Raw genomic sequence first — 27,056 nt, 5'->3', positions numbered from 1 at the left:
GTGCAGTCTGTAAGTGACTTAATCATGACCGATCTTGTGATCCCTTTCTTTAGTTCCAGAAGTTGTGTCTCCAGATCAAGAAATGCCAGTTTATCCTCCTGCCATCATCACTCCACTTCAGGACACTGTCACCTCTGAGGGACAGCCAGCCCGTTTTCAGTGCAGAGTGTCTGGAACAGGTAGGTTTATGAGCAAAGGTATCAGTGCTGATATTTACAAACAATGATCTGAGGCAAGGTTTCTTACCTTTTCCTCCATCACAAACATCTCCTGTGCATAATTTGACTTTTATTAAGAATCTTGCAGAAGACTTACTTGAATTACTGAATAAAGGAATAGACCATGTTTCCACTACTGAGTATACACCTAAAAATGGTTAAGGTCGTAAATTTTATGTTGTGGTGTTTTGTTTTTTTTTTAACCACAACAACAACAACAAAAGAACTTGATCGGTGTTTTCTGATGTTCAAAAGATGTCCTGTTCCCTTAGATAAATTTTTTAAAGATATTTTAAATTTATTTGTCAGAGGGAATGGGCAAGAGCAAGAGAGAGTGAGCAACAGGCGGAGGGAGAAGGAGAAGCAGGCTCTCTGCTGAGCAAGGAGTGCGATGCGGGACTTGATCCCAGGACCCTGGGATCATGACCTGAGCTGAAGGCAGATGCTTAACTGACTGAGCCACCCAGGTGTCCCCCGCATAGATAACTTTTGTTATCTCTTCAAAAAATATACAACAAAACTACAATTGTTATTATATTAATTATAATATTGTACCTACATATATTTCAAAAGAAGAGTCTGCTTATATGTAAGACATTACTCAGTCTGTAGACAGTGCTTGTGTGAAAAGGTATATTCCTTTGGAAAGCAATTGCCAGTAGCATCAAAAGTGGGGGCATTATAATCAGAGATTGGATTTGAATCTTGGCTCCACTCTGACCTTAGGCAAATAGATTTTTCTGGTTCTCTTTGCTTCATGAATAAAGTAAGGATAGTATTGCATTTGATCTTAGAATGTATATTTCAGGAGGGCAGAGACTCTGTCTTAGTACCTAGAACCTCTTGCCTAAAAGGGGAGTAGCTGCTGGGAAGTACTATCCTGGGCAGCAAGGGTGGATCCTTGTCCCAGAATAGCTTCATAGATAGTATATACTCAATAAGTAATTGTTAATTGGGCAAAAGAATGATTGTCATATGACTAACACCAATCAGGAGCATGTTAGATCACACTCAGCGTCACTTAGCCGTGTTCATCAGGCAGTAACACCCAGTGAGTTCGTTGTTACACTCTTTAGTAAGGGCATGTCTCCCAGATGGTCCCGGGCCCTCCCCCCAACCTCAGGAATCCGGTCCTAGTAGAATGAGACAAGATGTTTGCAGCCATTTCAAGCCAATTATGATTGTAAATTTACCTCAGATAGGGTAAATCAGCTTTATCCCCAATAAAAGTTACTCTCTTATTTGCAGGCATTTATGTATGACCATCAAAGGGAAATTCTTAGAGCTAGGGTTTCTCACAGCACCTAGTAAGTGTGGGGGTTTTTTCTGTTGTTTTTTTTTTTTTATACTTCTTCCATTAGTTTATGACTCAATCTCTGCATTGCCATGAGCCATTTTCCTAAACAAGTTAGTATTTCAATTGGCTTTCTATGACCTGATGACTTCCTCCTCTGAAATAGAGATGCTGATCTAGAAACCAAATGAACCTATTTGATTTTTATGGGCGTAATTAAAAGATATTATGTATGTAAAGTACCTATAGGCATGGCTGGCAAGTGACTAGTGCTCAATACATTAATTTTATTATAGCCATAGAGGGGAATTATATAAACATAAAAGTCTGGTATTGGGTGACCAATACAGACAAACACCACAGACTTTGTGACTTCAAAGCACAGAGTTTGAGAAATACTAAATATCAAGAAATAGGGACTGATTTGATAATAATCTGCTAACACAATAAAGAAAAATGCATTTTAATATCAAATTCACTGAAGTCACACTAAATTTATCCTTTCATTGAATTTTTAGAGGAAAATTTTCAAATCAATATACATATATATGATTGTCTTAAAGCAGTAGTCTTCATATAGCACTTTTTAGTTTATAAATAATATAGTTTTGCCTTTAAGGTGTTGCAAAAGTATCTTCAAAGCCTTCTATAAGACTCCAGTTGGGGTAGAAATAGAAAAATATCTTCTATATGACTGACATCTTTAAATGTTTAAATGGACTTTATAAATTCGTGGGTTACTAACTCTTTATGTGTGTACTATTTATACACATACAGAGGTTTGAGCATCCTCTTGCAAATGTGTTTTTTTATATGGCAAAAATTGTTTATTAAGTAAAATGCCCTTTTAAAAGCTTACCAAATGATAAAGTTTTATGCTCTTGCCACTGAAAGTATTTACACAAATTCCTCTGACCAGGTACTACCCTAGGGAAACAAATTCAGTCCTGCCTTCTATACTGGAAAATAATTGCGTCTTCAGAAACCCCAGTCACATGTTTTTGGAACTTAGTACTCCCCTAAGCTTAGAACTTGTTGGCCTTGAGCAATCTGGTAGGACTTTTTATGAGAAAGTGTTGCCTGTTGAAGGTCTCTGGTGCCACCTACTGGTGGAAAAGCAATTTGGAAAAGTAGAATTTTAAAATTTGTAACAAAGCTAGCTTTTCGCTAATGTTTATCCTACAGATAGTATCATTTGGAGGCTTACTGAGCCACCTCTATCTAAATAAAATGATAAATAATTAGTCTAGCTATGATGGATGCCCATTGTTCATTTAAGTCTCTTCAGTTGTATTCTACCAATGTCAGTGTTCCTGATATTGAAATATTATTACATTAGCTGCTAGATTGCAAGGTTGTACGTGCTTTAACAGCCCATGTATTTGGTGCTGTCTGTTTGCATGACAGTCAGAGAGATGCATGGACTGGGCATTGAAGAATCAACAGGATCATTGAACACAACGGCATTCTAGGCAGAGAATGACATTTACAAATCAAAGAAGCCTACGAGAGTACTTCATGTGCTGGAAATGACAAGTGGCTTCAGTATGGTTGGAGAGTGATGTAATTAGTGGAGGAAAGGCCAGAAGGCAAGGGCCAGATCCCAAAGGGTTTGGTATGCTGCGCTTAGGATTTTAGATTTTATCTTGTTTGCACTGAGGAGCCACTGAAGGATTTTTAAGCCTCTGGGTAACATGATTAGGTTTGCTTTTTGGAGACAATACTGTGATTGTGCAAAGAAGAATGGTCAGATGTGAGAGGGGAGACCTGGTGAGGACCAAGGGAGAGGCCATCTTGATAGACTTGGAAAGTGCTGATGAGGCCCTCAATAAGGGGAGTCAGGAGGAAGAAGGGTGTAGATTGTGGGAGAATTTGAGAGGTGGAATGAAGGGAATTTAGGGACCAAATACAATGGAGCGGTGGAATGGGGAGCAGGAAGAGTGGGGTGGCCTTGTAGAAGCCAGAAGAGGCCAGTGACCAACACAGATAGTGTCAGTCCCGTCAGAAGCACCAAGTTCATTACCAAGAGAGGTCTCGTCTCTTAGCTCCTTTATTTTTGGCCATGCATGCCTGTCCTGGGGCTTCATCCCTTCTCCAAAGGAGGAAGTAACTGTAGGACTATGCAGAGAACCCTGTAAAGAGGTGGACAAACTCTTCATCATCCCATTTCCACTGAGGTTTAACAGACAGACTAAATGGTTGTAGAATGATTATTAAATTCCATGTGATGGCGTTATCTATTATATCACATGACCCTGTCTTGGTGCAAAATATTAAAGGCACTGATGATCCCTTGGCAGGGGGGTGTTTAAACAGTCTTGCTTTAATAACTGACTTATGCCAGTGGTTTATAAAGTCCTTCCCATGTAAGTCATTCAATTCACACAACATTTTTTTTTTTTGCAATGAAGAGCTCATGAAGTATTATGCATCTCATTTTACCAATGAGAAGACTGGCCCAGAGAGATTAAATGATGGGTCTAAGGTCACACAGCTGGGAAATTGTGGTATCAGTGTTCCATTTTCTACTTTACCTTGCTACCTAAGGAAGTGAAGACATTTGTGTCTTTAAAAGAAGAACCTGTAATTTATAAACAACTATCATCATGGGCAGGAGGGGAACCTTCACAAACCAAAATTTGTGCTAAAATGCAAACAAATGCTAGCTCACTGGGCCATTAGAAAAATCCCCCTGTGGATGGTATTGGGATAAGGAAGTGATATCATGATCGCATTCCAAAATCAAGAAGTCTTGGGTTGTGGCTTTTAAAACTTGTGACTAAATTTAAATTCACTCTTGACTTAGAGGGTGATTGTTTCAATGGAAGTGTAATATTTTTTAAAAGTTCACCTTAAACTGTAAGAACATAATGTTTTTTAATCTTTGGTTTGGAGTTATTTTCAACTTTATGTGAAAAGAGCCAGTTTTATTATCATTTATTATTACCATTACTTTGAAAAAAGCCAAATATATCTAAGATGACCAAATTCTATGACCCTTTCTTTCAATTTTAAAAATTATTTTTTGCTGTGCTAAGACCTTTCAGTGCTTGCTCATAGATAATGAAAATGTAGAAAATGTTTGTCTTCAGCCTTAGGGTGTCTGTTTTAAACTTCTGGGAATGTTGATCTTCTCAGATTGCTTTTTGATCTTTCTGCGCAGTAGACAACCCCAAGCGCAGTAGGCAACCACAATCCTAGATCAAACCCATCATGATGACTATTCCTTAGGACACAATCTTTTTCTCAAGGTCACTGACTATATCAAAACCTTGTCCCTGTTTCCACAGCATAACCTGCACAGGATTAAAAAGAATATAACAGAAATAGTAAATTTCCAAACATTAGAATCAGCCTGTAAGCTGGATTTTTCTAGAAAATCATGTTTCTTTCTTTTTTTTTTTTTTAAAGATTTTATTTATTTATTTGACAGAGAGAGATCACAGTAGACAGAGGCAGGCAGAGAGAGAGAGAGTGGGAAGCAGGCTCCCTGCTGAGCAGAGAGCCTGATGCGGGACTCGATCCCAGGACCCTGGGATCATGACCTGAGCCGAAGGCAGTGGCTTAACCCACTGAGCCACCCAGGCGCCCCTCATGTTTCTTTCTTAAAGATGAAAAGAGATCTTGTAAGAGCAGATGTGGCATGCCCAAAAAGAGAAATATAATGTTATGAAGATACATCGGAAACTTAGTCACCGATATAATCAATATTGTGTTTTCAGGTAAAAATATCCACCACTTTTTGTCATTCAAATATCTTTTTTTTCCTTTTGTGATGCAGATCTAAAAGTGTCTTGGTACAGCAAAGACAAGAAAATTAAGCCATCTAGGTTCTTTAGAATGACTCAATTTGAAGACACTTACCAACTGGAAATTGCTGAAGCTTATCCAGAAGATGAAGGAACTTACACTTTTGTTGCCAATAATGCTGTGGGTCAGGTATCAAGCACAGCCAACTTGAGACTGGCAGGTACAGTGAATAACCTTCAGAACCACATTTAAATATGGCTCTAATCTCACAATGTCAGTAACAATCACTAAAGATTCCATGTAAACCATCGTTGGCCCTATCGTTCTCTTTTAATGCAACTAATAGTTTCCATGTTATATGCTGCATTCTCACTTTCCATTTATCCCATCTCATTATGAATCACAAAACATCATTTCTCATTTTGCCCTGCTTTGTCTTTATAATGTTCTGTAATGTATTGCTCTCCTTACCAGCTTTCATGCTTTCTGATCAGCATGTATCAGAATGGAGAGAAACATGCTAAAGAAATAGGTAGATTTGCTTTCTCATTTAGCTAGGATGAAAATTTTTTCTAAAAAAATGTAATGTAAGCATTACTATCCTCCTGTTGTCTTGATACAATTCTGATTTCACAGAAGCTATGGAGGATGATTTCAGGTCTGTATACCACATAGGTGTATTCACCGTCATTCAAAGAATGCCTGAAGGTTGAGAGGTCTCGTCCTAAGATGGTTTAGCATTTCTGATACTTGGGACTTTTAAACTGCCATCAGAAACACTTCCCTGGTAGTGGAGGGCACTTAGTTTCAAAACAAGATAACAATATTTTTATACAGACTATTTTTGCTGAGCTAATCTAATCTATGTATTATTAACTATGTATAAATACATCCAGATTGAGAGCAACTTTGGTTTTTCCCTTAATTTTAAACGCTTACTAATAATCAGATATTTTCTTAATAATCAATTTAAAGTGGCTTACAAAATAGAAAAAAAAAATGTAATTTTACAACCAGAGGGGAAAAAGTAAAAACAGAAAATAAGAATACCTAAACCAGATTATGTACTTCACTAGTGCCTTCACAAACAATACAGTGAACTTTTTTAGACTATTTATGTCTCGACTTGTTTGCCCGGAAAGTGGAAGGGAACATGTGTGACTTGGAACCAATGGTGGCATATGTTGACAAGACATTAGGACTGGACTGGATTCTAGTCCACCATTGAACTCTGCAACAGATCTGTAGACAACTCCAAATGAGTTCTGGTTTCAGTGGAGGGTAAGACATTAAAGGTTGGCATGCTTCTTTTCAGGATTTAGCAAATTTGAAGAAGTTGCGTCAAACTCCCAATGGCATGTCTCTTCATCAGTTTCATTTAAGAAGGAGTCCCTTGGCCAAAAGCCCATCTTCATCCAGCCTCTGTCAAGCGTCAGGGTGCACAACGGGGAGACAGTCAGATTTCATGCAAGGGTTTTTGGCATTCCCAAGCCAGAAATCCACTGGTTTCATAACCAGCAGCCAATTCTACCAACAAAAGATGTAGTTTTCCATTATGAGGAGGCCACAGGCATGGCTTTAATGCTTATAGTTGATGCTTACTCAGAGCATGCTGGGCAGTACTCTTGCAAAGCCACCAATAGCGCTGGGGAAGCCTCTTGTGCAGCTGCACTCACAGTGACTCCAAAAGGTAAAGCTCATCTTGCTGTAAAGACTTGGAAATTTACTTCATACCTCCTGCTCCCACTGTTACTAATGAGAGTCTCTGCTGTTTGTCTCATTGCATAATGTGGTCAGTCCATAATTTACTAATGAAGTAACACCCAGTAGGTCCTCCTAAGTTCTCAATTATGGGTTCACCTATATGGTTTAAATCTCTGAAGTATATAATCTGTGCATTACATCAGTAAGTATTTTTTTAGGCATCAACTTTGCTTGATGTTTTTCCTTTTCTAAAGAACATCTCATCATTGGATCATTAATGATCCGTTTGCTGTATATTCTTTGTACAGCATATGGAAGAAGGGGGACAAATGGTATTCTGTGGGAGGGGGCAGGGAAGAGAGAGAGAACGAGAGACTGTGTCACTCTGGTTAGCTGTGGTGACAACAGAAGGAAGGACCCAGATACTCTACAGCATCGCATGAGCCTTCGTCATCCATTCATCATTGGATCGCTGGGAATGAACGTTCTTTTGTGTGATGTGATGTCCTGGAGCACACTGCATCTGGCATGCTGCTTCCAAGTGACACTGATGTCTTTCATCTTCATCTTCCATGCCATTGTCTGTTACTAACCTAGCCAAGTGACAATGCTTAGATCTTAATATTCTTTTCTTTTTCTTGTCACTTGATTATACAGTGCGAGCCCTAGCTAGGCAGAGTTCTGGGAAAGATGTAAGAAAGTCCACCAAGTCCCAGGCAGTGGCAGATTCCTCTTTCACAAAGCAGGAGAGCAGAATATCCCAAAACGAAATTAAGTCATTTCAAGGATCATCCTATGAATACGAATCACAGGTTTTTGAAAACGTATCTCAAAGTTCCACCCACACAGCCTCATCGGTTCAAAACATAGAGTTGCATCATACTGCGTCCCTTTCACAAATTGCAGAGAGCACTGAGTTTTCTGGGAACTGGGCGGAAGAGGCAGTGGGCAAGGGCCCACAGATTCTGCTGCCACTTCAGGACCTCTCTGTAAAGTGCGGCACCACGGCTCAGTTCCTCTGTGTTTTACAAGACTCTTCTGTTGATGTAACCTGGACCCACGAAGGCGGAAAGATAGAGGACTCGGAAAGAGTGACGCAGTCGCAAGATGGAAATATTCAGTTTCTTAGCATACGTCACGTTCAGCTGGTAGACCAAGGATTGTACAGCTGTATTGTACGCAATGACTATGGAGAGGAGACCACGTCGGCAGTATTGAGCATAGAAGGTGCTTCTTTGGTTTTTAGCTGTGACTTTCTTCATTTCATCCTCATCGCTTTATGCAGCTTTTCTGCCCTGCAGATCGAATCAGTGAATATGTTAATTAGCATATCCCTAACTCAGCACTCTATTGATAAATGACTTCTGCAAGTCAGCCAGGTCATTGGCCAAACTTGTGACGAACATTCAACTTTCCAGTCTAGATTCAAGGAAGTTTAACTCTCAAATCTCGTTTCAGAAGGTTATGGTTCATTTCGTATGTGCTGTTTTTTCTAGTATTTACCAAATGTGCCACCTATGAAGTATACCAAAGAAGGTCAGAATGTTATAGTTCGTCAGGTATTAATTATTTATTGTTGTGCCTGACCAAGATTAAATTTAGTTATTTTAATATGAGGGGGCTCAACGTCTCTCATTTCTGCTCATTGTTTACAGATCTGGAAGTTCTAGATATTTATAAGGAGATTATATAAATAGCAGATTGGTCACTGAAAATAATAGGGTTCTGTCTGGACCAAAATGAGGAGTCTATAGATATTTCTTGATAGATGATACTGCTTTTCAGTCTCAGATCCTCCTGGAATCACAGAATTATCTAACGGCAAGAGTATTATTTTTGTTGTTATCATGCTTGATTTGCTGCTGTATCTGGAAGGGCATGAATAAATTTGTCTTAGAAGAGAGAAGTTCTTCCTCTTATCCATGGACTTCCTCTTAGATACGAAGGAGATAGGAAAGTTATTCTTCGGGTGCTAGAATGCCGTGCTGTATGTCGGCAGGTAAAGGATCTTCATTGAGTCCCATGGAAGGAAGCCGATGGAAAAAGTTCCAGCATCTCCAGGGGTCCATGGAGAACTATGGCCTTGAGGTGTCTCCTGACCTGTCCATACCATTTTTGAGATGTTAGAGATGAGCAGGGGATGATATGGTGCTATGTGACTGCTGTCTTGGCTCTGAATTTTGAAACAGGTTCATACATCATTTAATGTATCTGTAATCCTCAGTCACCCACAGGAGTCTTTTTTCTTTCTTAATCTGATATTCTGTTCTGTAGATATTCCTGGTAATATTTCCATAGTCCTCAAAGGGACTATCTCAAGAACTGAGGTCTAGTTATGCAAGTGAAATGGAAAATCTGGTGACATCCAGAGAGCTGACTCTCCATTTCCCCATAGCTGCTGGCTAGTGCAGTAATCACCCAGAGTGACTATATTTATCTGGGGGTGACATAGGTGACAATCGGGACAGGTTTTGCAGCCATGCAATTGGGTGTTGGCTGTGTTGTGGAGGTAGGAGAAATGTAGGTCTTTTCAGCTTGCTTTCTAAGGAACCTGGGGCCACAGTACATGATTGATTGTCATGTTGCTAGAGTAGATTTGAGCTGGACATTTTTGCCACAGGGTTTCCAGTTCCTTTGGTTCTAATTGATTATATTATTGAAGTGTTCATGGAGCAGAAGCATTTTTCTCTTGGAAAGTCCAGACAGCCTCTTTTATACTTAAGCAAGTTGAAAGATAAGCCACTTTTAAGTGTTTGAAGAATGAAGGATCAGGCACAGTCGTCTAATTGTGGAACATAAGACCAGTCTTCATATGTTCCTCTTTTGGTCTTATAACTTGATATAGGCCACATAGTTATCCATGATGATCAAGTAGGAATATAAAACCCCATAAGTCTGCTTGAGTAGAGTTCTTCTGTGCATAGTAAGCACAGATATATATTAGTTTGGGGACTAACATGCCGCCTTCCTTCTCATCCTAATCACATGTCACCTTCTCTAAATTCAGCATGTGTTTTACTCTTACAAACACAGCTAATTTATTCCTTTTCCTAACTTTATTCTCACCTAGCAAAAGAATCGCAAACCAGAGCAGTTACAAAACTTGCCCTTGGTTCAGACATTAAAAGTATTAAAACCCTCAAAGAGTCACAAATTAAAACAAGCCACGAAGTAAAGAGAGAATCATCAAAGAAAACGTGAAGTTTGTCCTTCACTTCGTGCCAAAGCCCACAAGGAACGGAGAAGCCAGTGAGGCCAGCCCACGTGCGTGGTGCCACACAGATGGACGGAAGACCGAGCGTGAACCCAGGGAACCCGCCTTGCTCAACAGGCTGCCCCAGGGATGATTGTGTCTAAGGCCTGCGGCTTTTCCCTCTATAATAAAAGCCATTTTGAGTTGAGGGCTCTCTGTTTGGCTCCTTAATATGTCATCAGACTTTGTGTAGTTTAAAGTTTTAAAGAGGGTTCAAATCAAAGGAGTACTTACTAGTAGGAAATGCTTAATTCTGCAGGAAAACCTGAGAATAGCCCTCAGCAAAAAGTGGCAAGTTAGAAAATGCATGCTCCTTAGTCTTTTAGTGATCAGTCGATAGGACGTTAAAAAAAAAATTCCTGTAGTTTGTGGATTGCTTTTTTGAATGCATGTAAAGGCATGAGGAATTAAAGAACTAAAAGTGGAAATTTCACAGAGAACCTAAAATAAAATTTTTAAAAAATCTTTCTGCAAACATTGTCATGTACTTTATCAGCTCATTGATTTGTTTGGCATGGATTTTTAGGGTGCATTTCAGAGATGTAGTTTTCTATTACCAGAATCAAGGAAAATCATAATTGTACAAATATACGAACTGAGGCAGAAAGTATGTGGAATTAATCATTAAAATCTCCATATATGTTTTTCCATTTTAGCCCCAGAATCCATTTTGCACGGGAGGATTGAAGAGCAGATTGAGGTGGAGATGAAAGGTATTGTTATATTGGATGTGAAATTCAAGTAGAAATTCCAAAGGATTAATAGAATCCTTGAGCTGCCTACTTTCTCTTCGTAATATTGAGAAAAATGACATAGATGTACAAATATATCTCTTAGAGTATATATTACTGTGTCGCATGCCTAGTTTAGTATGCTGATGGTTACATGCATTTCTTGGTAATTTGTTTGATGGTCATTTAAAATTTTGTATTTAAAATTTATCAGTCACATTCAACTTCATGTTTGCAGCCATTTTCAAAAGCGCGTATTGGAAAAGTTGTCATCTTAATGCATGAAATCAAGATGTAGAAGTTTGTTTTCAAAATCACAGTGAATTAAATTGAACAATAGACAATAACCTAGCTATCGTTCTCAGAATGCAATGTCCTGAATGAATTATGATTGAAATGCTATTTTGTTTAGGGTGTGTGAAAATGTTACATTCCCATTCTGGTGTACACTTCATGCACATACATCATTTTAACATTGATATGTCTCTTACACTGGCTTGCAGATAGCTGCCTTACGTGATCCTCATTGCCTGCTTTCCTTTGCATAACATTGTGACTTTATAGCTGTATTAGTTCGAATAAACGCCTTCTCACTTTATTTTAGCTAATTATTTATGGTTATAGTTCTTAATAGATATTTTTTAAGTAGTTAATTCTCAAAAATATAATAATTGAATCTGCAATCCAAAGGATCAGAAAGGGCGTTTATTCCACTCTCTGCAAGTCAGGTAAGAGTTTCCTCTTAGCCATCAAAAGAACAAAGTTTTCCTGATCTCAAAACAAACATGCACAGGAACATGTTATTTTGAAATGCATTTTTGCTTGTTCAAGAAGAAATTTCAACAGTCTGAAGAAAAGACCAGACAACGAACGATTTTCGTGTCAGAATCTTTTAAACAGAGCATGGTGTTGCGTTTATTCGAACAAATATGGTGAGTGAATTTTTTTTTATGGATTTGTGAGAATCTATAGCATGCATTTTATTCTATTTCCTATTTTGCAATTTCATTTATTTTCAACTTTTTCAAATACTACGGAAAATAGTAAAATGCTTTATAAATTACTTTTTTTTCAGAATTGTTCTCCGAGGGGGAATCTGAACATTCTGAAAGAGATACACGCGATGCCTTTTCAGATTCTGAAGACTTAGACCACAGCTCCATGGCTGCTAAAAGATATGCAAGTCGAATATCATCTACGAGCTCCTGGCCCGAATATTTCAAGCCTTCTTTTACCCAAAAACTTACCTTTCAATATGTTTTAGAAGGGGAACCTGTTGTTTTTACGTGTAAATTAATTGCTTGTCCAACTCCAGAAATGACTTGGTTTCATAACAATCGGCCCATCCCAACGGGTCTTCGACGGGTTATAAAAACTGAGAGTGATTTACATCATCACTCTTCCAGCTTAGAGGTTAAAAGCGTCCAAAGCAGAGATTCTGGAAGTTATAGATTATTAGCAATGAATAGTGAAGGGTCGGCTGAATCGACGGCATCATTGCTTGTTATGCAAAAAGGGAAAGATGAGAAATGTTTAGAATTTCTGAAAAGAGCAGAACAGGCACATGGAAATACGGAGGCTTTAGCTGAAAGGAGAGAAGACAGGATAGAGGTTGGCCTGAGGTTTACTGGCTCTCCCTTTAACAAAAAACAAGACGTAGAACAAATAGGAATGATGAGGACGATATACTTTAAGACAGTAAGTTCAGGCAGGAAAATGGACTTTCCCTATGAGGAGGAATATTTAGAAAGTAAATCTGACATAAGGGAATGGCCTAGCGTAGGTGAAAGCTTCCTGGACAAGGAGACCAAAATGAAGTTGCAACGTTTGCGGGAGGCTAGAAAAATGTTAATGGAGAAGAAGAAATTATCTGTTTCAGATGTGTCCTCTGAAATAAGCACAAGAACTCTGAGAAGTGAAGCTAGGGATAAAGACCTTCTGTTCTCTAGAGAGGAGCTGGAAGCCGAAAATAAGGATAAAGTAGATCATTCGTGTGAGGGGATTGTCCAAAATCCACAGGTCCTTCCTGATCAAATGGGTCAAAATGTAGAATCTGGAGAACCTCCCCCAAGCTTTCAAACTACTGTTGATGAAGAAATCCTCCAGACTGAAATAAGAATGAGCCAAGAGGAGTTTCTAAAAGAAAGTCTCCAAAAAGACCATTTATACAGTAGGATTCTGTTAAGCGAGGATACCCATGGAAGAGATCTTGAAGAAATTATGACCAAAACTGAAATTGGAAGGTCCTCTAGACATATCACTGTTGTAAATAAGAATGAGGAAATGTATGAGACTCCTGAAGAGGTGTCCCAAGTTGTCGTACCACACACCAGTGAAGCTTTGGGTGCAGTTATAAATATTGAAGAAAATGCAGAGCTAGATAGTGAGAACGTAAGAAATGACGATTTGGGAGAAGTACAGCACTTTACTTCCACAGAAGCTGATGAATTTGAAACCGAGCAAGAAGGAAGGACCACAAGATTTTTGGAAAGTTCTTTCCAAAAGCATCTACAACGTTGCCCACCTTCATTTCTTCAAGAAATTGAATCTCAAGAAGTTTATGAAGGTGACAGTTGTAAATTTGTGTGTCACTTTCAAGGATATCCTCTACCTATAGTGACATGGTATAACAATGATATACCAATCCCACATCACCGAGACTTTGTCACTCACACCTCGGAGAACTATTCAGTATTAACTTTTTCTTCTGTTCTTCCTCAAAATGAAGGTTCTGTTACCTGTGTGCTGTTTAACCAATATGGAACAGTAAAAACAACTGGTGTACTTAAAGTGAAGGCAAAGCAAGGACATGGGGTTGATGCACGTACAGTCCCAGTATTGTGTGAATACACTGATGAGGAAGAGGAGCTGGCATTGGTGTTTGACCAAACAAAAGGCATTCAGCCGTCTTGGAGACAAGAGGGTCGAAAACATCTCCAAACCAACTTCCCAGTTCCTTCCTCTGCAGACGCAGAATTGCTTTCCTTTCCTGTAGAAATTCAGATAACAGCAGCTACTCCAACCCCAGAACAGGATAAAGAGTCAAGAGAATTGTTTCACCCTGAGGAACTGGAACCTACAGTAACACCCCAGGATGAGGCTCCTCCGTCACCAAAACACAAATTTATATTTTCATCAGATATTACTAATGAGCCACCAAAAATGTTACAAGAGATGCCAAAGCATACCAGTTGTAGAGAAGGGGATTCCATAGTATTTGAATGTGTATTGTCTGGTGAGCCTAAACCAGTCGTGACATGGTTTCAAAATGGGCTCCTCTTAAAGCAGACCCAGAAGTTTCAACTTGAAGAAGTTAATTTTAGCCACAGATTATATATTAATGATATCAATTATCAAGATTCTGGAGAATATAAATGTGTTGCTCAAAACAGTTCAGGAACCGTTGAGAGTGTTTCAAATCTAACCGTGGAACCAGTCACTTACAGGGGGTATAGTCATTTAGAAAATACTGGTGGAATTTATACAAAATATTCCAGAGATCAACAAATTCAGGGAGAATCTGTAAGGGCCCATTTTTATGATTATCCGCCTGTTCCTTTTACTTCCCAGTCCAATATAAAAGAACATTCTGTAAGGGAATATTTTCAAAGCCTTGAGACAATTGAACAGATAGATCAGAAAGATCAGGTTCGTTGCACATATTCTAGAGAAAAATTACCCAGATTTATGCAAGGTGCTTCTAGAGCCATAAAAATCAACAAGCCTGTCAGAGCCAAACTCATGCAGTGTCAGGGTGAAGGGATAGAGGGACACATAGATGAAAAATCAAAGCTGTACCAAGCCAAGGGTACTGTTTATCCATTTGTTGATGATTTCGGTGAAGTTAAAAGAATTAGGAAAGAGGTAAAAATTGATTTCGGGAAAGTTGGTGATGCAGAAAGGGAAAATGTGCGAGAATACACCCCAAGAGACTATTTACCAAATATCCAGTCTGAGAGAGCTTCGGATAGCTACAATCCAAAAGATTCATCTCTCATCATATATGAAGAACCCCTTGAAGAGAGACACTACCCAAGGAAAAATGTGAAGCATAGAATCATTGCATTTGAAAAGTTACAACATGTAGAAAAAGGAGTTCTAGAAAAAAGACTTACCAAGAAATCATTTGTCAGTCCTCCTCAGAGGAAGCTTGATGACAGAGACTTTCCTTTTAAGCAAAGAGAATCAAGATCAAGTAACCTAAATGCAAATATATATCAGGCAGAGACAATGTCTCCAGACACTGAACCAGATTCATCTGACATTGTAATGAATTTAAAGCTGCTTTCTTCTCAAACGTATAAGGAATTTGAAGTACAAGAGGGGGAACAAGAGAAAGAAGTAGGTCTTATAGATCAATCTGTAATTTCTGGAAGGGCTGAACAGGAAGCACCCATTACATTTAACTTAAAGCCATTCCACTCTCAAATAGAAAATGCAGATCGAAAATTCCAAGCATTAGATGGTGGTCAACCCGAAGAAGCTGGTTTTAAAATCCAGCATCCTGCTTCTGAAATAGCTGATGCAGAGAGCATTGTATTTGATCTAAAACAAATGTATTCTCATATAGGAGATCCAGCTAAGGAATTCCAAGGGCCAGAAACTCAGCAACAGAAAACACCTTATAAAGAAGAAATTGCCGGCACTGAAACATCACAATCTGAGACACAAAATACCTCTAAAAGTGTGCTGAATAACATTTTTACCAGTCCAGAAATGTCTTCCAGCCATGAATTTTCAGATAGGACTGTGATGGAGAAGAGGCATTTTGATAAAAATATTCTTTCTTTGGAAAAACATACACAAGAACATAATTTAGAAATTTTAAATCCTGATATTTCTCTTAAATCCTTTTGCGAAGAAACCCATAGTGAATCATGGGCCCTACTTCAAACCTCATCTCCTGATGTAGGAGAAACTGATATTTCTGAGGAAAACAGTTCTCTAGAAAATGGAGGTAGAAGTTTCATTTCACATTTGAAAAAAGCAGCAAGTGAGGAAAAGCTCTTAGAGGTCTGTGAAAAGGAAGAAGAACACACTTTGGAACCAGAGTCGGCATCATTTCAGAAGCAGGATGGAAGGACACAGGGATATGTCACTGGAATTTTGGGAGACCACAGAGGTAATGTTCACCAGGCAGCCCCATGCCACACAGAAGTGAGCCAGCACTTTCCATTCTTAATGACTGAGGAACAGCAGGATCCAAATGAACAAATAAGGGAAAAAATTGATGCCTTTGGAAAAGAAAAATGTAATGAAGTTCAGGTTCAGAATGAAACTTCTGTCTCCACTACTGAAGGAGAAGAGATAGAAACTTGTTTTTCTGAAAATCTTCCTAAATCAGATGAGGCACGTACAACAGAAGTAATGGACTCTGAGACCTCTCTGACAAAATATTTACTTGCTGCTGGAAAGCACGAAGTTCCTCAAACAAAAGACGCCAAACACAAGGCAAACCTTCTCCACAGTGAATCAATCACATCAATGGAGGTTGAAGAAGTAACTTTCAACACTGTGTATGAATATTACAACCAACAACAGGAATCATTAGGTCGCCCATTTTCCCCTGAATCTGATATTTCGATTGATGTGGGAAGTATAAGCAGTGAAGAAATCTCAGAGTTAGATCAGTTTTATACCCCACCATCCTCTGTTGAACATTTTGAAACTCCAAATTCTCCTGATTTCTATTTCACTCCTTCAGATAAAACTAAACAGTCCGCAACAAATTCGGGAGGTGAGAATGTGGGAAGAACTACACCTTTAGAGGAAGCTGCCGAAAGGTACTCCACACCTTCGGAAGGAGAGGTAGCAGAGAGATACTCCACACCTCCAGGAGAGGTACTGGAGAGATATTCCACACCCCCAGGGGAGGCTCTAGAGAGATATTCTACACCCCCAGGAGAGGCACTGGAAAGATATTCTACACCCCCAGGGGAGACAATGGAGAGATATTCTACACCTTTAGGAGGAGAAACAGTTGAAAGATATTCTATTCCTACTGGAGAACCAAATCCCACTGGAAACTTAAAAAGGTACCCATCAAAAATAGAAAGGGAAGACAGTACACCAAATGAACATTTCCATACACCTACAGAAGAGAGGAGTTCAGCTAATGAACTATGGCGTTCCGATTCATTTGGCACGCCCAATGAAGCCATTGAACCAAAAGACAATGAAATGCCGCCATCTTTCATTGAACCTCTGACCAAAAGGACTGTATATGAAAACACAACATTAGGCTTCATTGTTGAAGTTGAGGGCATTCCAGTTCCTGGTGTGAAATGGTATCGAAATAAATCTCTGCTAGAGCCAGATGAAAGAATCAAAATAGAAAGGGTGGGTAATGTGTGCTCTTTGGAGATTTCTAACATTCAAAAAGGAGAGAGGGGAGAGTACATGTGCCATGCCGTGAACATCATAGGGGAAGCAAAGAGCTTTGCAAAAGTAGACATAGTGCCCCAAAAAGAAAGAGCAGTGGCCCTCCCACCTCCAGTAACACATCAGCACATTATGGAGTTTGAACTGGAAAACACGACATCATCAAGAACTCCTTCTCCTCAAGAAATTGTCCTGGAAGTTGAATTAAGTGACAAAGACGTTAAAGAATTTGAGAAGCAAGTGAAAATAGTCACAGTTCCTGAATTCACTCCTGATCATAAAAGCATGATTGTGAGTCTGGACGTTCTACCATCGAATTTAGCGGATCCAAATATGGCCTCGAGGGAGGAAGAAGGCAAAGATTTAAAAATTGATTTAGAAGTATTTGAAATGCCTCCTCGTTTTATAATGCCTATTTGCGATTTTAAAATTCCAGAAAATTCAGATGTGGTGTTCAAATGTTCAGTCATAGGCATCCCTAGCCCGGAAGTTAAATGGTATAAAGAATATATGTGTATTGAACAAGATAATGTCAAATATGTGGTCAGTGAGGAGAATGGAAGTCACACCCTTACAATTCGAAACGTCGGTCCATCTGATAGTGCGACATACAGGTGCAGAGCTATGAACCGCGTAGGAGAGGCTATCTGCCGGGGATTTCTCACCATGGGAGGTTCTGAAATGTTTGCTCTGACAACAAAGAAAAGCAAAGTGACTTTAAGCAGCTTGAAGGAAGAGTTAGTCTTAAAGAGCAAATATTCAGGCAGCTTTTTTGAATTTCAGGTGGTGGATGGGCCTCCCAGGTTTATCAAAGGTATCTCTGACTGTCACGCACCTTTAGGCACAGCAGCTTATTTCCAGTGTTTAGTCCATGGCTCTCCACGACCCACGGTTTACTGGTACAAAGATGGGAGATTGGTGCAAGGTTCACGGTTCAGTGCTGAGGAAAGTGGCATAGGGTTCCATAACCTGTTCATAATGAACTTAGGAAAAGATGACGAAGGCGAGTACAGGTGTGTGGCTACGAACGAGTCAGGAATGGCAGAGACCTGTGCAGCCCTCACCCTAACTTAGTATCTTGTGCATAGTTTCAGTGCCTCCGTAATGATCAAATTGATTGAGTGCTGCCATATTTTCCAAATTATATAAATCCAATAAATTTCCAAATAGGTCTACTTGATCTGAATTTGATACATTGAAAACCCCTGGGGAAAACAGTCTCTCTCTGTAGAAATCTCATGTTTGTAGGACATGTAAATATTCTGTGATCTCAACTGTGGAATTATCACTGTGTCAACTCTGCTGTGAATCATCAAGCATGATTAAATATCTCCGTGGCTACCTAACTGTTTGTACCGCTGCTTTACCCTCATTCCTCCTCCACAAAAGAGTTTCGGTAGAATGCATTCTCTTTTACCAGATAAACTATTTACGTAAAGTAAAACATAAGATGGAAGACTGGGTCAGATGACCACGCAGACAGGTTGTTAAGGTAAATCTCCTCTCTGCTCTGAGTATTAAGTCATTTTTGAAATTGTAACCCTTTTGTATCCAAATCCAGGCTTACTGACTTGGACTTAGAATAGATAAAACAAATAACAGAAGCCAGCCTCACCCAATTGATAACTAGTTCTCTAATCTGTTTTACATTGCAACCTTAATATATTTGTTTGGCTCTTTTAAAAACATTTTCATTATTAATATCCCTCTTCTTTGTAAATGTTTTGACTGTTGCTGGTTTTGAAGGGACCAACAGTGCTTTCTTTTTGGATGGAGTTCATCTAGACATTTGTACATTTGCAAAATATGCGAAGAAAGATCTTTCCACTTTTGGGAATACCTCTTTTTCTCAATTTTTAAAATATCATCAAATGTTAAATGCAACATTCACTTGATATTGACCTGGGGGAGAGGGGAAACTATTTTATTACATTTATATAGAGATTTTAAACTGTAGTCCAATTTCAGAATCTTTAACATTAGAAAATAGAAGGTGGGGCATTTTTATATCCAGCAATACAGTAATTTATATCTCAGATTATATGCAAATAACAAGATAATAAGCTTTCCTATCATTTTTAAACTAACTAGAAATTTTTAAAACTAATTAGAAATTTAAAAGCATTCAAATTTAAGATATATGTGTCTCTAAGGTGACTTTGTTTTTCAAAATTATAAAAAATTCACAAAACTCTTGACAGTGTATCTGTGTATCACTGTGAACCTAAATCTTCTCACATAAGATGTAATAAATATAAGACAATTCAGTTTTCTTACCTAAGAATGAGGACTTGGACCAAAAGACCTCAGAAATAATTGTTCAACTCTGCGATTCTGTGTCATCCTAATAGTAACGTTTCTTAATATAATTTAGGATTAACTTTAGTTTTACAACAAATGATGAGAAAATAATAGAATGTAGTAATGAAGTTACGAATCTTTCCTCCCTCCAACTCTGAATTACTCTCTGTTACCTAACAGCTGGATTTGTCCTCTGCATCGAACTTTTATGTACCATGATCATATTAGAGATATTGCTTTTAATTATAATAACTTAAGCAATTTAAATTTAATTTTCAAAAGAATTCATATATTCAATTATGTTTGTTTCTTTCATCTATCCATTTTTTATTCCCACAGTAGGAGTCCCTTAAAGCCTTCCCAAATTCAAGGAGCAATTGAGAATGTGCAGAATATAGAGCAGTCAGGCTTACACCCCTCCCCACCCTGCCCCCCTAAAACATCTGTTTTCCTGTCTTGAGTCACCATAACTCATCCAGATAGATATACTATTATGGAACAATCGTTTCTGTTTCAACCAGTGAGCACATAGTATCTGTGATAATAAGTATAGATATAATATATTGCATCATAAATCCCTGAAATAAAATTAGTTCTATAGTTTAGGGACTTAGGGATTTATTCTACTCTTAGTTACAAAATGGACATTTCAATAAATTAGAAATTCAGGTCATGACAAACAAGACAATGGCTGGCGCAGGAAGGACGGAAGGAGGCAAGGGAGGAAGGAAGAAGGGAAAAACCTTGTAATGTCTTACTGAATTTAGAGGAAAGAAGAGTTTGATTTTGCTCATTAGAATTCTTATAGGCTTTAATGCAATGAATTGAGGATATTCAGAATAACAAATGACTGAAGGAAGGAAAATAAGCCTTGCCTTACTTACTTGGCTTACTTATTGTTGTAGGTAATTAAATGAAATTTTTTTCTGATTCAATGGCACATAACTTAAAAGCCGGGAATATTAATTTCTCTGATGCTGGATAGAGAATTCATTGTGTTATACATAGTAAAGTTTAGACATTAGCTGCAGCTACTACATGTACTTTTAACTATACCTTTGATGTTTAAGCACATTTAAATTTTATTTACTGTATTTTTTATGGTCAATACACCATGTTAGAAGTAAGAGAATACAACTGAAAATACTTCAAATATTAGTGAGTTGGGATGATTTAAATATTCACATTCATTCCCTTTACAGATATTTCGGGAGTTCAAATGAAGGGACATGAGTAATAAATGTAAAGTTAAGTGGTCACCATTAGTATGTGAAATTAATCAATGGTTATGCAGTTTACTAATTTGAAATAATAAGTAACTGCATATGTATTCTACAATGCCATTGGTAAATTTTGTCAGTACACTTAGAGCCATTAGACACTAGAGTTATGCCTTCTAATACTTCTGTGCCAGCACAGAGAGGAATTAAGGCATGACTACTCCATGTGTTGCAAGGGGAGTGAATTAATAAAATAATAATTCTGCTTTTGGGAAAGGTAATAAAACTATTTTAACAGAGCTGTTCTACATTCCTACCAGATTTAATGAAAAGCCTAATTCCTTCTCATCAAATTATGCCTGTCATCGTGATACTGTTTAAAGAATATCTGTTATTCACTCTTGTTTTTCTGTTCAATAATGCTGTATAGGTATTTCTCACACAATAAAGTACAATCCCATTTTTAGTGTTGGAGTTATTTTCTTTCATTCCTGATTCTCCCATTTTCTTGACTTAACAAAAGCCTTATTATAAAAGCTCTGTTGAAATACTATGGCAATTTACATGGCCAAAGAAGGCAAGAATTTCTCTTAAGTGAAACCAATGATTCTCTTACAAATACAAATTATAGCCTCTTTTTTTTTTTATAATAGCTTTAGTTTATAAGCAGTAACAGAAACATCAGTGTTTTATTTTGGAAATAATCAGTCTTCAGTTTGACAATGGCTATATCATTCTTAACTCAAGAAAATTCTAAACATAAATAATAATTCTGGATCTTTTTGAATTTGATTTAAATAATTCTAGATTCTTTTATTTTAAATATACAGACGGCAGTTTTTCAAACTTTAGAATTGGGGTTATACCACAGAGAAAAATTCATAAAATAGCTTTAAAGTGTATAAACTAACACAAATGAAGTGGATTGAAAGTTGCATGAATACAGTGTTTATAGTTATATAATGTAAAATGAGCTAAGATTAAAAATTTAGAAATGTGCTTTTTAAAACATCTTAAGATAATCTAATGATTCCAGGAATAAAGCAGAAGAAAGCCATCAGCTGGTGCATAATTTTTTGACTTCTATTTTTTGTTGTTGTTAAATAAAATTGATAGTAAAATAATAATCACTTTTCCCCATACAGAGTTTTCTAGTTCTCTTCTGTCTGCTGAGGAAGAAGAATTCCCAACTTATAGCTCTGGCCTTCAGTTCTCTAATAGAAATGAAACACTTGAACTTTTGTCTGAACCTCCAATTCATTCAACTACATTTGATTCCAAAAAGGAAGGCCATATTCCAGTTTTCACCAAAGAAGTGTCAAATGCTGAAATAAGCATTGGGGATGTAGCTAAACTGTCTGTTACTGTCACTGGCATTCCCAAGCCTAAAATTCAGTGGTTCTTTAATGGAGTCATGTTAACCCCTTCTGCTGACTACAAATTGGTTTTTGACGGCAATGATCATAGTCTGATCATTCTGTTCACCAAATTTGAGGATGAGGGAGAGTATACATGTGTTGCCAGTAATGAATATGGACGGACAGTATGCAATGCCTATCTAAAAATCAGTTCCAAAGGAGAGGGGCACAAAGAGACAGAACCAGAACCAGTGGAGAAATTTCTGGAGAAGTCTGAAGGGCCTTGTCCTCCTTACTTCCTTAAGGAGTTCAAACCAATTCAGTGTGCTCGGGGGCTCCCTGCTATCTTTGAGTACAGGGTTCTTGGAGAGCCTGCACCCACTGTTTTGTGGTTCAAAGAAAACCAGCAGCTTTGCACCAATGTCTACTATACCATCATTCATAACCCAGATGGTTCTGGAACATTCATTGTCAATGACCCTCAGAGGGAAGACAGTGGCCTCTATGTCTGTAAAGCAGAGAATACATGGGGTGAGTCCACCTGTGCAGCAGAGCTCCTTGTAGTTCTGGAAGACAGGGACATGACCGATGCTCCCTGCAAAGCAGAGCCCACACCAGAGGCTGCTGAAGGTTTTCCATTAAAGGGTCCTGCAGTTGACACATTTGACTCAGAGAAGGAAATTGCAGCTTTTGTAAACAACACCGTTTTGAAAGCTGCTTCTATGGCAGAAGAAAACCAGCAGCTTGCTTATGAGCATACTGTTAAAGCCAGTGAACTAAGTAGTCAAGTTACTTTAGTGGCCGAGCACTTGCAATCGGTAGTCATGTTGGAGCAGAATGTGCCTGATCCAGAAAGCACCAGGGCGCTTCTTTCCGTCAGCGGCACCATTTGTACTCAGTCTATCAAGGAACTGTCTCCCAATTTACAGCTGGAGATGGTCAAGTCCCAGAAAACTCTCCGCAAAGATGTCCTAATGCTTCAAGAGCCTGAACAACAGGTGGTCCTATCAGATGCTGAAAAAATCTTCCCAAGTGCTGTGTCTATAGAAGAAATCAGTTCATTAACAGTGGAGCCTCTGAAAACTTTACTAGCTGAACCCGAAGGGAGTTATCCACAGTCTTCAATAGAAGACGCTCCAGCCCATTCATATCCAACCTCTATGGCTGAGGAAGAGCTTTTACCAGAAGAAAAGACAGTGTCTTCAATGGACAAAGAGCAAAGACTGACCCTTCCCAAGCAAGACACACCAAGTGCTCTCACCCTGAGTCAGAGCTTAGCTGAGGGAAGCGTGGAAAGTTTTAAGGGTCCTGAGGTCATCACCTCTGAGGTCAACCGGGAGCCCCAGGTCCCTTCAGAGCACACATGCAGAGAAGATGAAATTTTGATGGAAAGTGCAGATCAACTGGAAAGCACAGGGCAAGATCATGCAGCCAGGACTGAGGAAGGCAAGTCCTTAAGATTTCCACTAGCGTGTGAGGAAAAGCAGGTACTGCTCAAGGAAGAGCATTCTGATGACTTGGTCATGCCCCTGAACCAAACCAGTGAGTGTAAGAAAGAGCCCTTGATGGTCAATGGAGTGCAAGAGGTGCAGGCAAGTGACACTCTTTCTAAGGAGAGTTTGCTTCCTGGAATTCCAGAAGAACAACGATTAAACCTCAAAACTCAGATCCGCAGGGCTTTGCAAGCAGCAGTGGCCAGTGAGCAACCAAGTCTGTTCTCTGAATGGCTAAGGAACATTGAAAAGGTGGAGGTGAAGGCCATAAACTTCACCCAAGAGCCCAAGCGCATTCTGTGTACCTACCTTATTACCTCAATGAAGACTCTAATGGAAGAATTAACCGTTGCTATTGAAGGCATTGATCCACAAATGGCTAACTTGAAAACCGAGCTTAAGGATGCTTTGTGCTCTATTGTGTGTGAGGAAGTAAACATCTTGACAGCCGAGGGTCCCAGAATCCTGAAGGGAGCCAGAACATGCTCGCAGGAAGAGATGGGTCCTTTTCCAGATTCCCAGAAGGTTGATGCAGTCTGGGAACCAGAAGTCAAATCTAAACATCTTGTCTCTGCAGAAGAGGTCAGCTATTTTCATGTGGAAAGTCAGGTCAAAGTTGCAGATACCGCACCTGTCCCTGATGGTGTTGTTCCAGCTCCCAGCCCTGATGAAAAACAGGATGAGACCCCAAAGCCGTCAGAGGAAAGAAAGAAGTCCCCCGGAAGTGGTACTGGGGAGGCTGGCCTAGGAGAGCTACAGGAAGCTGAGGGCAGCGTAGTTGAAGGGAACGGTCCTGTCATTCACACACCCTTGGTGGACATTACTGTGGAGGAAGGTGACACTGTAAAACTCTCATCATCCATAACAAACGCCAAAGAGGTGAATTGGTATTTTGAGAGCACACTGGTGCGTTCAGATGAAAAGTTCAAGTGTTTACAAGATCAAAATACATTTACGTTAGTAATCTACCAAGTAAATACAGAAGAACATCAAGGAGCATATACCTGTGAGGCCTTGAACGACAAGGGAAACGCAGCAACTTCAGCCAAACTCACTGTAGTCAAAAGAGGTTGGATTTTAAGGATGAGGGGGCTTGAGCTCTAATGTTCACTGGATTGTAATGATTTCGTTTCCATCACTGAGTTTTCACTTACCTGCCTCTGCCAGAATGTGATTTGTGTAGAGTAAGAATTAAACCACAGACATAATCATGGTTATTAATTCTTTTCCTTTTCCCTTACTGCCTTACGAGGTCATACATTATCCTATCTACGTCCCTATTTATTTTTAAAATTAGATGTTATATTCCTATGTTCCATAATACCAGTATGTTTTTTTAGTTATATTTAGTTGAAAGTACTTTAATATAACATATAACAAAAGCTGTCAGTGAACACCTTGCTGCCTGAAATTACCAGTCTCATCCCTAAATTCAGAATAACCATGATTAATTGTCCATTGGTGTTTCTTATTTGTATTTCTTTTTGGATATTGTTTCACTTCATCACTGTATGTAGTATATCACTTTTTAAAAATGCTGTTCACAGTGTCCTTAGCATGGTATATTTAAAGAATATATCATGTTGTTATGCATGTAAGCCCATAGCATCACATTTTAATCATGTTTTTCACAATCCACTGCAAAGTAACGATTGAATGTGTTAAAAGCTACTTATTGTCTTCTTTTACCTTCAATGATTGTTCTCATTTTCCAGTCACTTGTCTTCAACCCCTGCAATCCATCTCACCAGTTTCAACTGTTTTACTTCATTAATAGCAACAAAAGTGAGAAGAGAAAGAAAAATGTGGTCTGCCTGATAAGGAGGCATGCTAACAGCCTCTGCTTCCCTTTGCAGCTGCCCCCGTGATCAAAAGGAGAATCGAGCCCCTGGAAGTAGCTCTGGGCCACCTAGCCAAATTCACCTGCGAGGTCCAAAGTGCCCCCAATGTTCGTTTCCAGTGGTTTAAAGCTGGCCGAGAAATTTACGAAAGTGACAAGTGTTCCATTCGCTCCTCAAAGTATGTCTCCAGTCTGGAAATCCTGCGAACCCAGGTGGTGGACTGCGGCGAGTACTCCTGCAAAGCTTCCAACGAGTATGGCAGTGTCAGCTGTACAGCTACCCTAACTGTGACAGGTAAATGGCATAGACTGAGCTGGTTGCCCTGCTTCACACTGTAGCCTGTTTTACTTTTTCTGCAGCGCAGGATGGGCTTGTGCTGCCAACTGGAGAGACCAACAGCCATGCTGTGACACAGGGGCTAGGTCGCACAGCATCCATGTGGGATGAGATCTCATTTGTTACTGTCTTCTTTCTAAGAGCAGCTAAGGGAAAAATAAAAATAACTTATTATTTTGAGAACAATGTCAAGGAATCCAATGAGCAGTGGCACCTGAAAGTTTGGTTTGGAGTTTGGTTGTTTTTTTGTTTTTTTTTTTTCGGTTTGTTTTGTTCTCTTTCTCTCTCGCTAAAATGACTAGCATGGTGGAAATATCTTGGCTAATTCCTTCTGGCCTGGCTTGGCACTTAATGTGACACATTTCAGGATAGTGTATTGCTACTAAAATATAAATAATGTCCCATTGTATTTAATAATTTGGAACCAGTTAACCAGTTAAGAACAGAATTAAAAACTGGGGGGGGGGGGAGCCAGCTCATAAGATTAAAGTTAAATCCTAAAATAAGACAGGGAGCTCTTCAGGACTATAAACTAGGATTTTCACCCTAGGTTTCACTACTAATTTGAAAATAAGAGCAACTACATAAATATTCTGTTCTCAATTTCCTCATTGACAAACAAGATGACTTTTGAGTAGCTCACACTCATTGAGTATTTGGTTTCCCTCATTAGGAAAAAAAAATTCAGTAGCACTTTTCTTTTCTTTGTCTGTTTGTCTCTGTCTGTTTCTCTTTTGCTTTCTTCTTCCAAGGATAAGTGTGAATGTAAAGTCTGGGGTAGCAATTCTCTGTGCTATTGAGAGAAGATATGCACTAAATATCTGGGTGGAAGAGCCCCTTGGTCTTTTCCAATAGAAGCCTGAAAGGGAAAGGCAAACAAAGGCCATCTTTTTAGCTTGGAAAAGTCAGGGTTCCCTCTAGCTTCCTCTTCCCTGCAGCTCTTTCATGTATCAAAAAATCTGAAACCCAGGCCCATGATAACCCATCCAATGGTTCACTCTGTGATTGGAGTGTCCATACAACCAGCTGTCTGGCAGTATTCTTAATGATGCCTTTGGAAACCTCTTCACCCAAATTAGTCCAGCTGAATAAGGGCACTAATACCTGAGCTTTCAAATAATAAGAGGGAAAGGAGGAAGAGGAGGAGGTTTTTTTTTTAATTTAATTGGAAAGAGG

General features: G+C 38.9%; 1 protein-coding gene across 1 annotated transcript in view; it reads left to right on the top strand.

Moving 5' to 3' along the window:
- Positions 1-27,056, top strand: part of LOC111151669 (titin) — a 270,197-nt gene that overhangs the window by 43,726 nt on the left and 199,415 nt on the right. The window contains 5 exon segments of the mRNA XM_022509842.1: positions 54-179; positions 5,294-5,482; positions 10,876-10,932; positions 21,998-24,772; positions 25,560-25,838. Of these exon segments, the coding sequence (XP_022365550.1) occupies positions 54-179; positions 5,294-5,482; positions 10,876-10,932; positions 21,998-24,772; positions 25,560-25,838 (3,426 nt within the window).

This window comes from Enhydra lutris, unplaced genomic scaffold (genome assembly GCF_002288905.1).
Source record: "Enhydra lutris kenyoni isolate GAN:26980312 unplaced genomic scaffold, ASM228890v2 scaffoldscaffold1, whole genome shotgun sequence".
Classification (NCBI taxonomy): Eukaryota; Metazoa; Chordata; class Mammalia; order Carnivora; family Mustelidae; genus Enhydra; species Enhydra lutris.
This window is presented reverse-complemented; position numbering and strand designations above follow the sequence as displayed.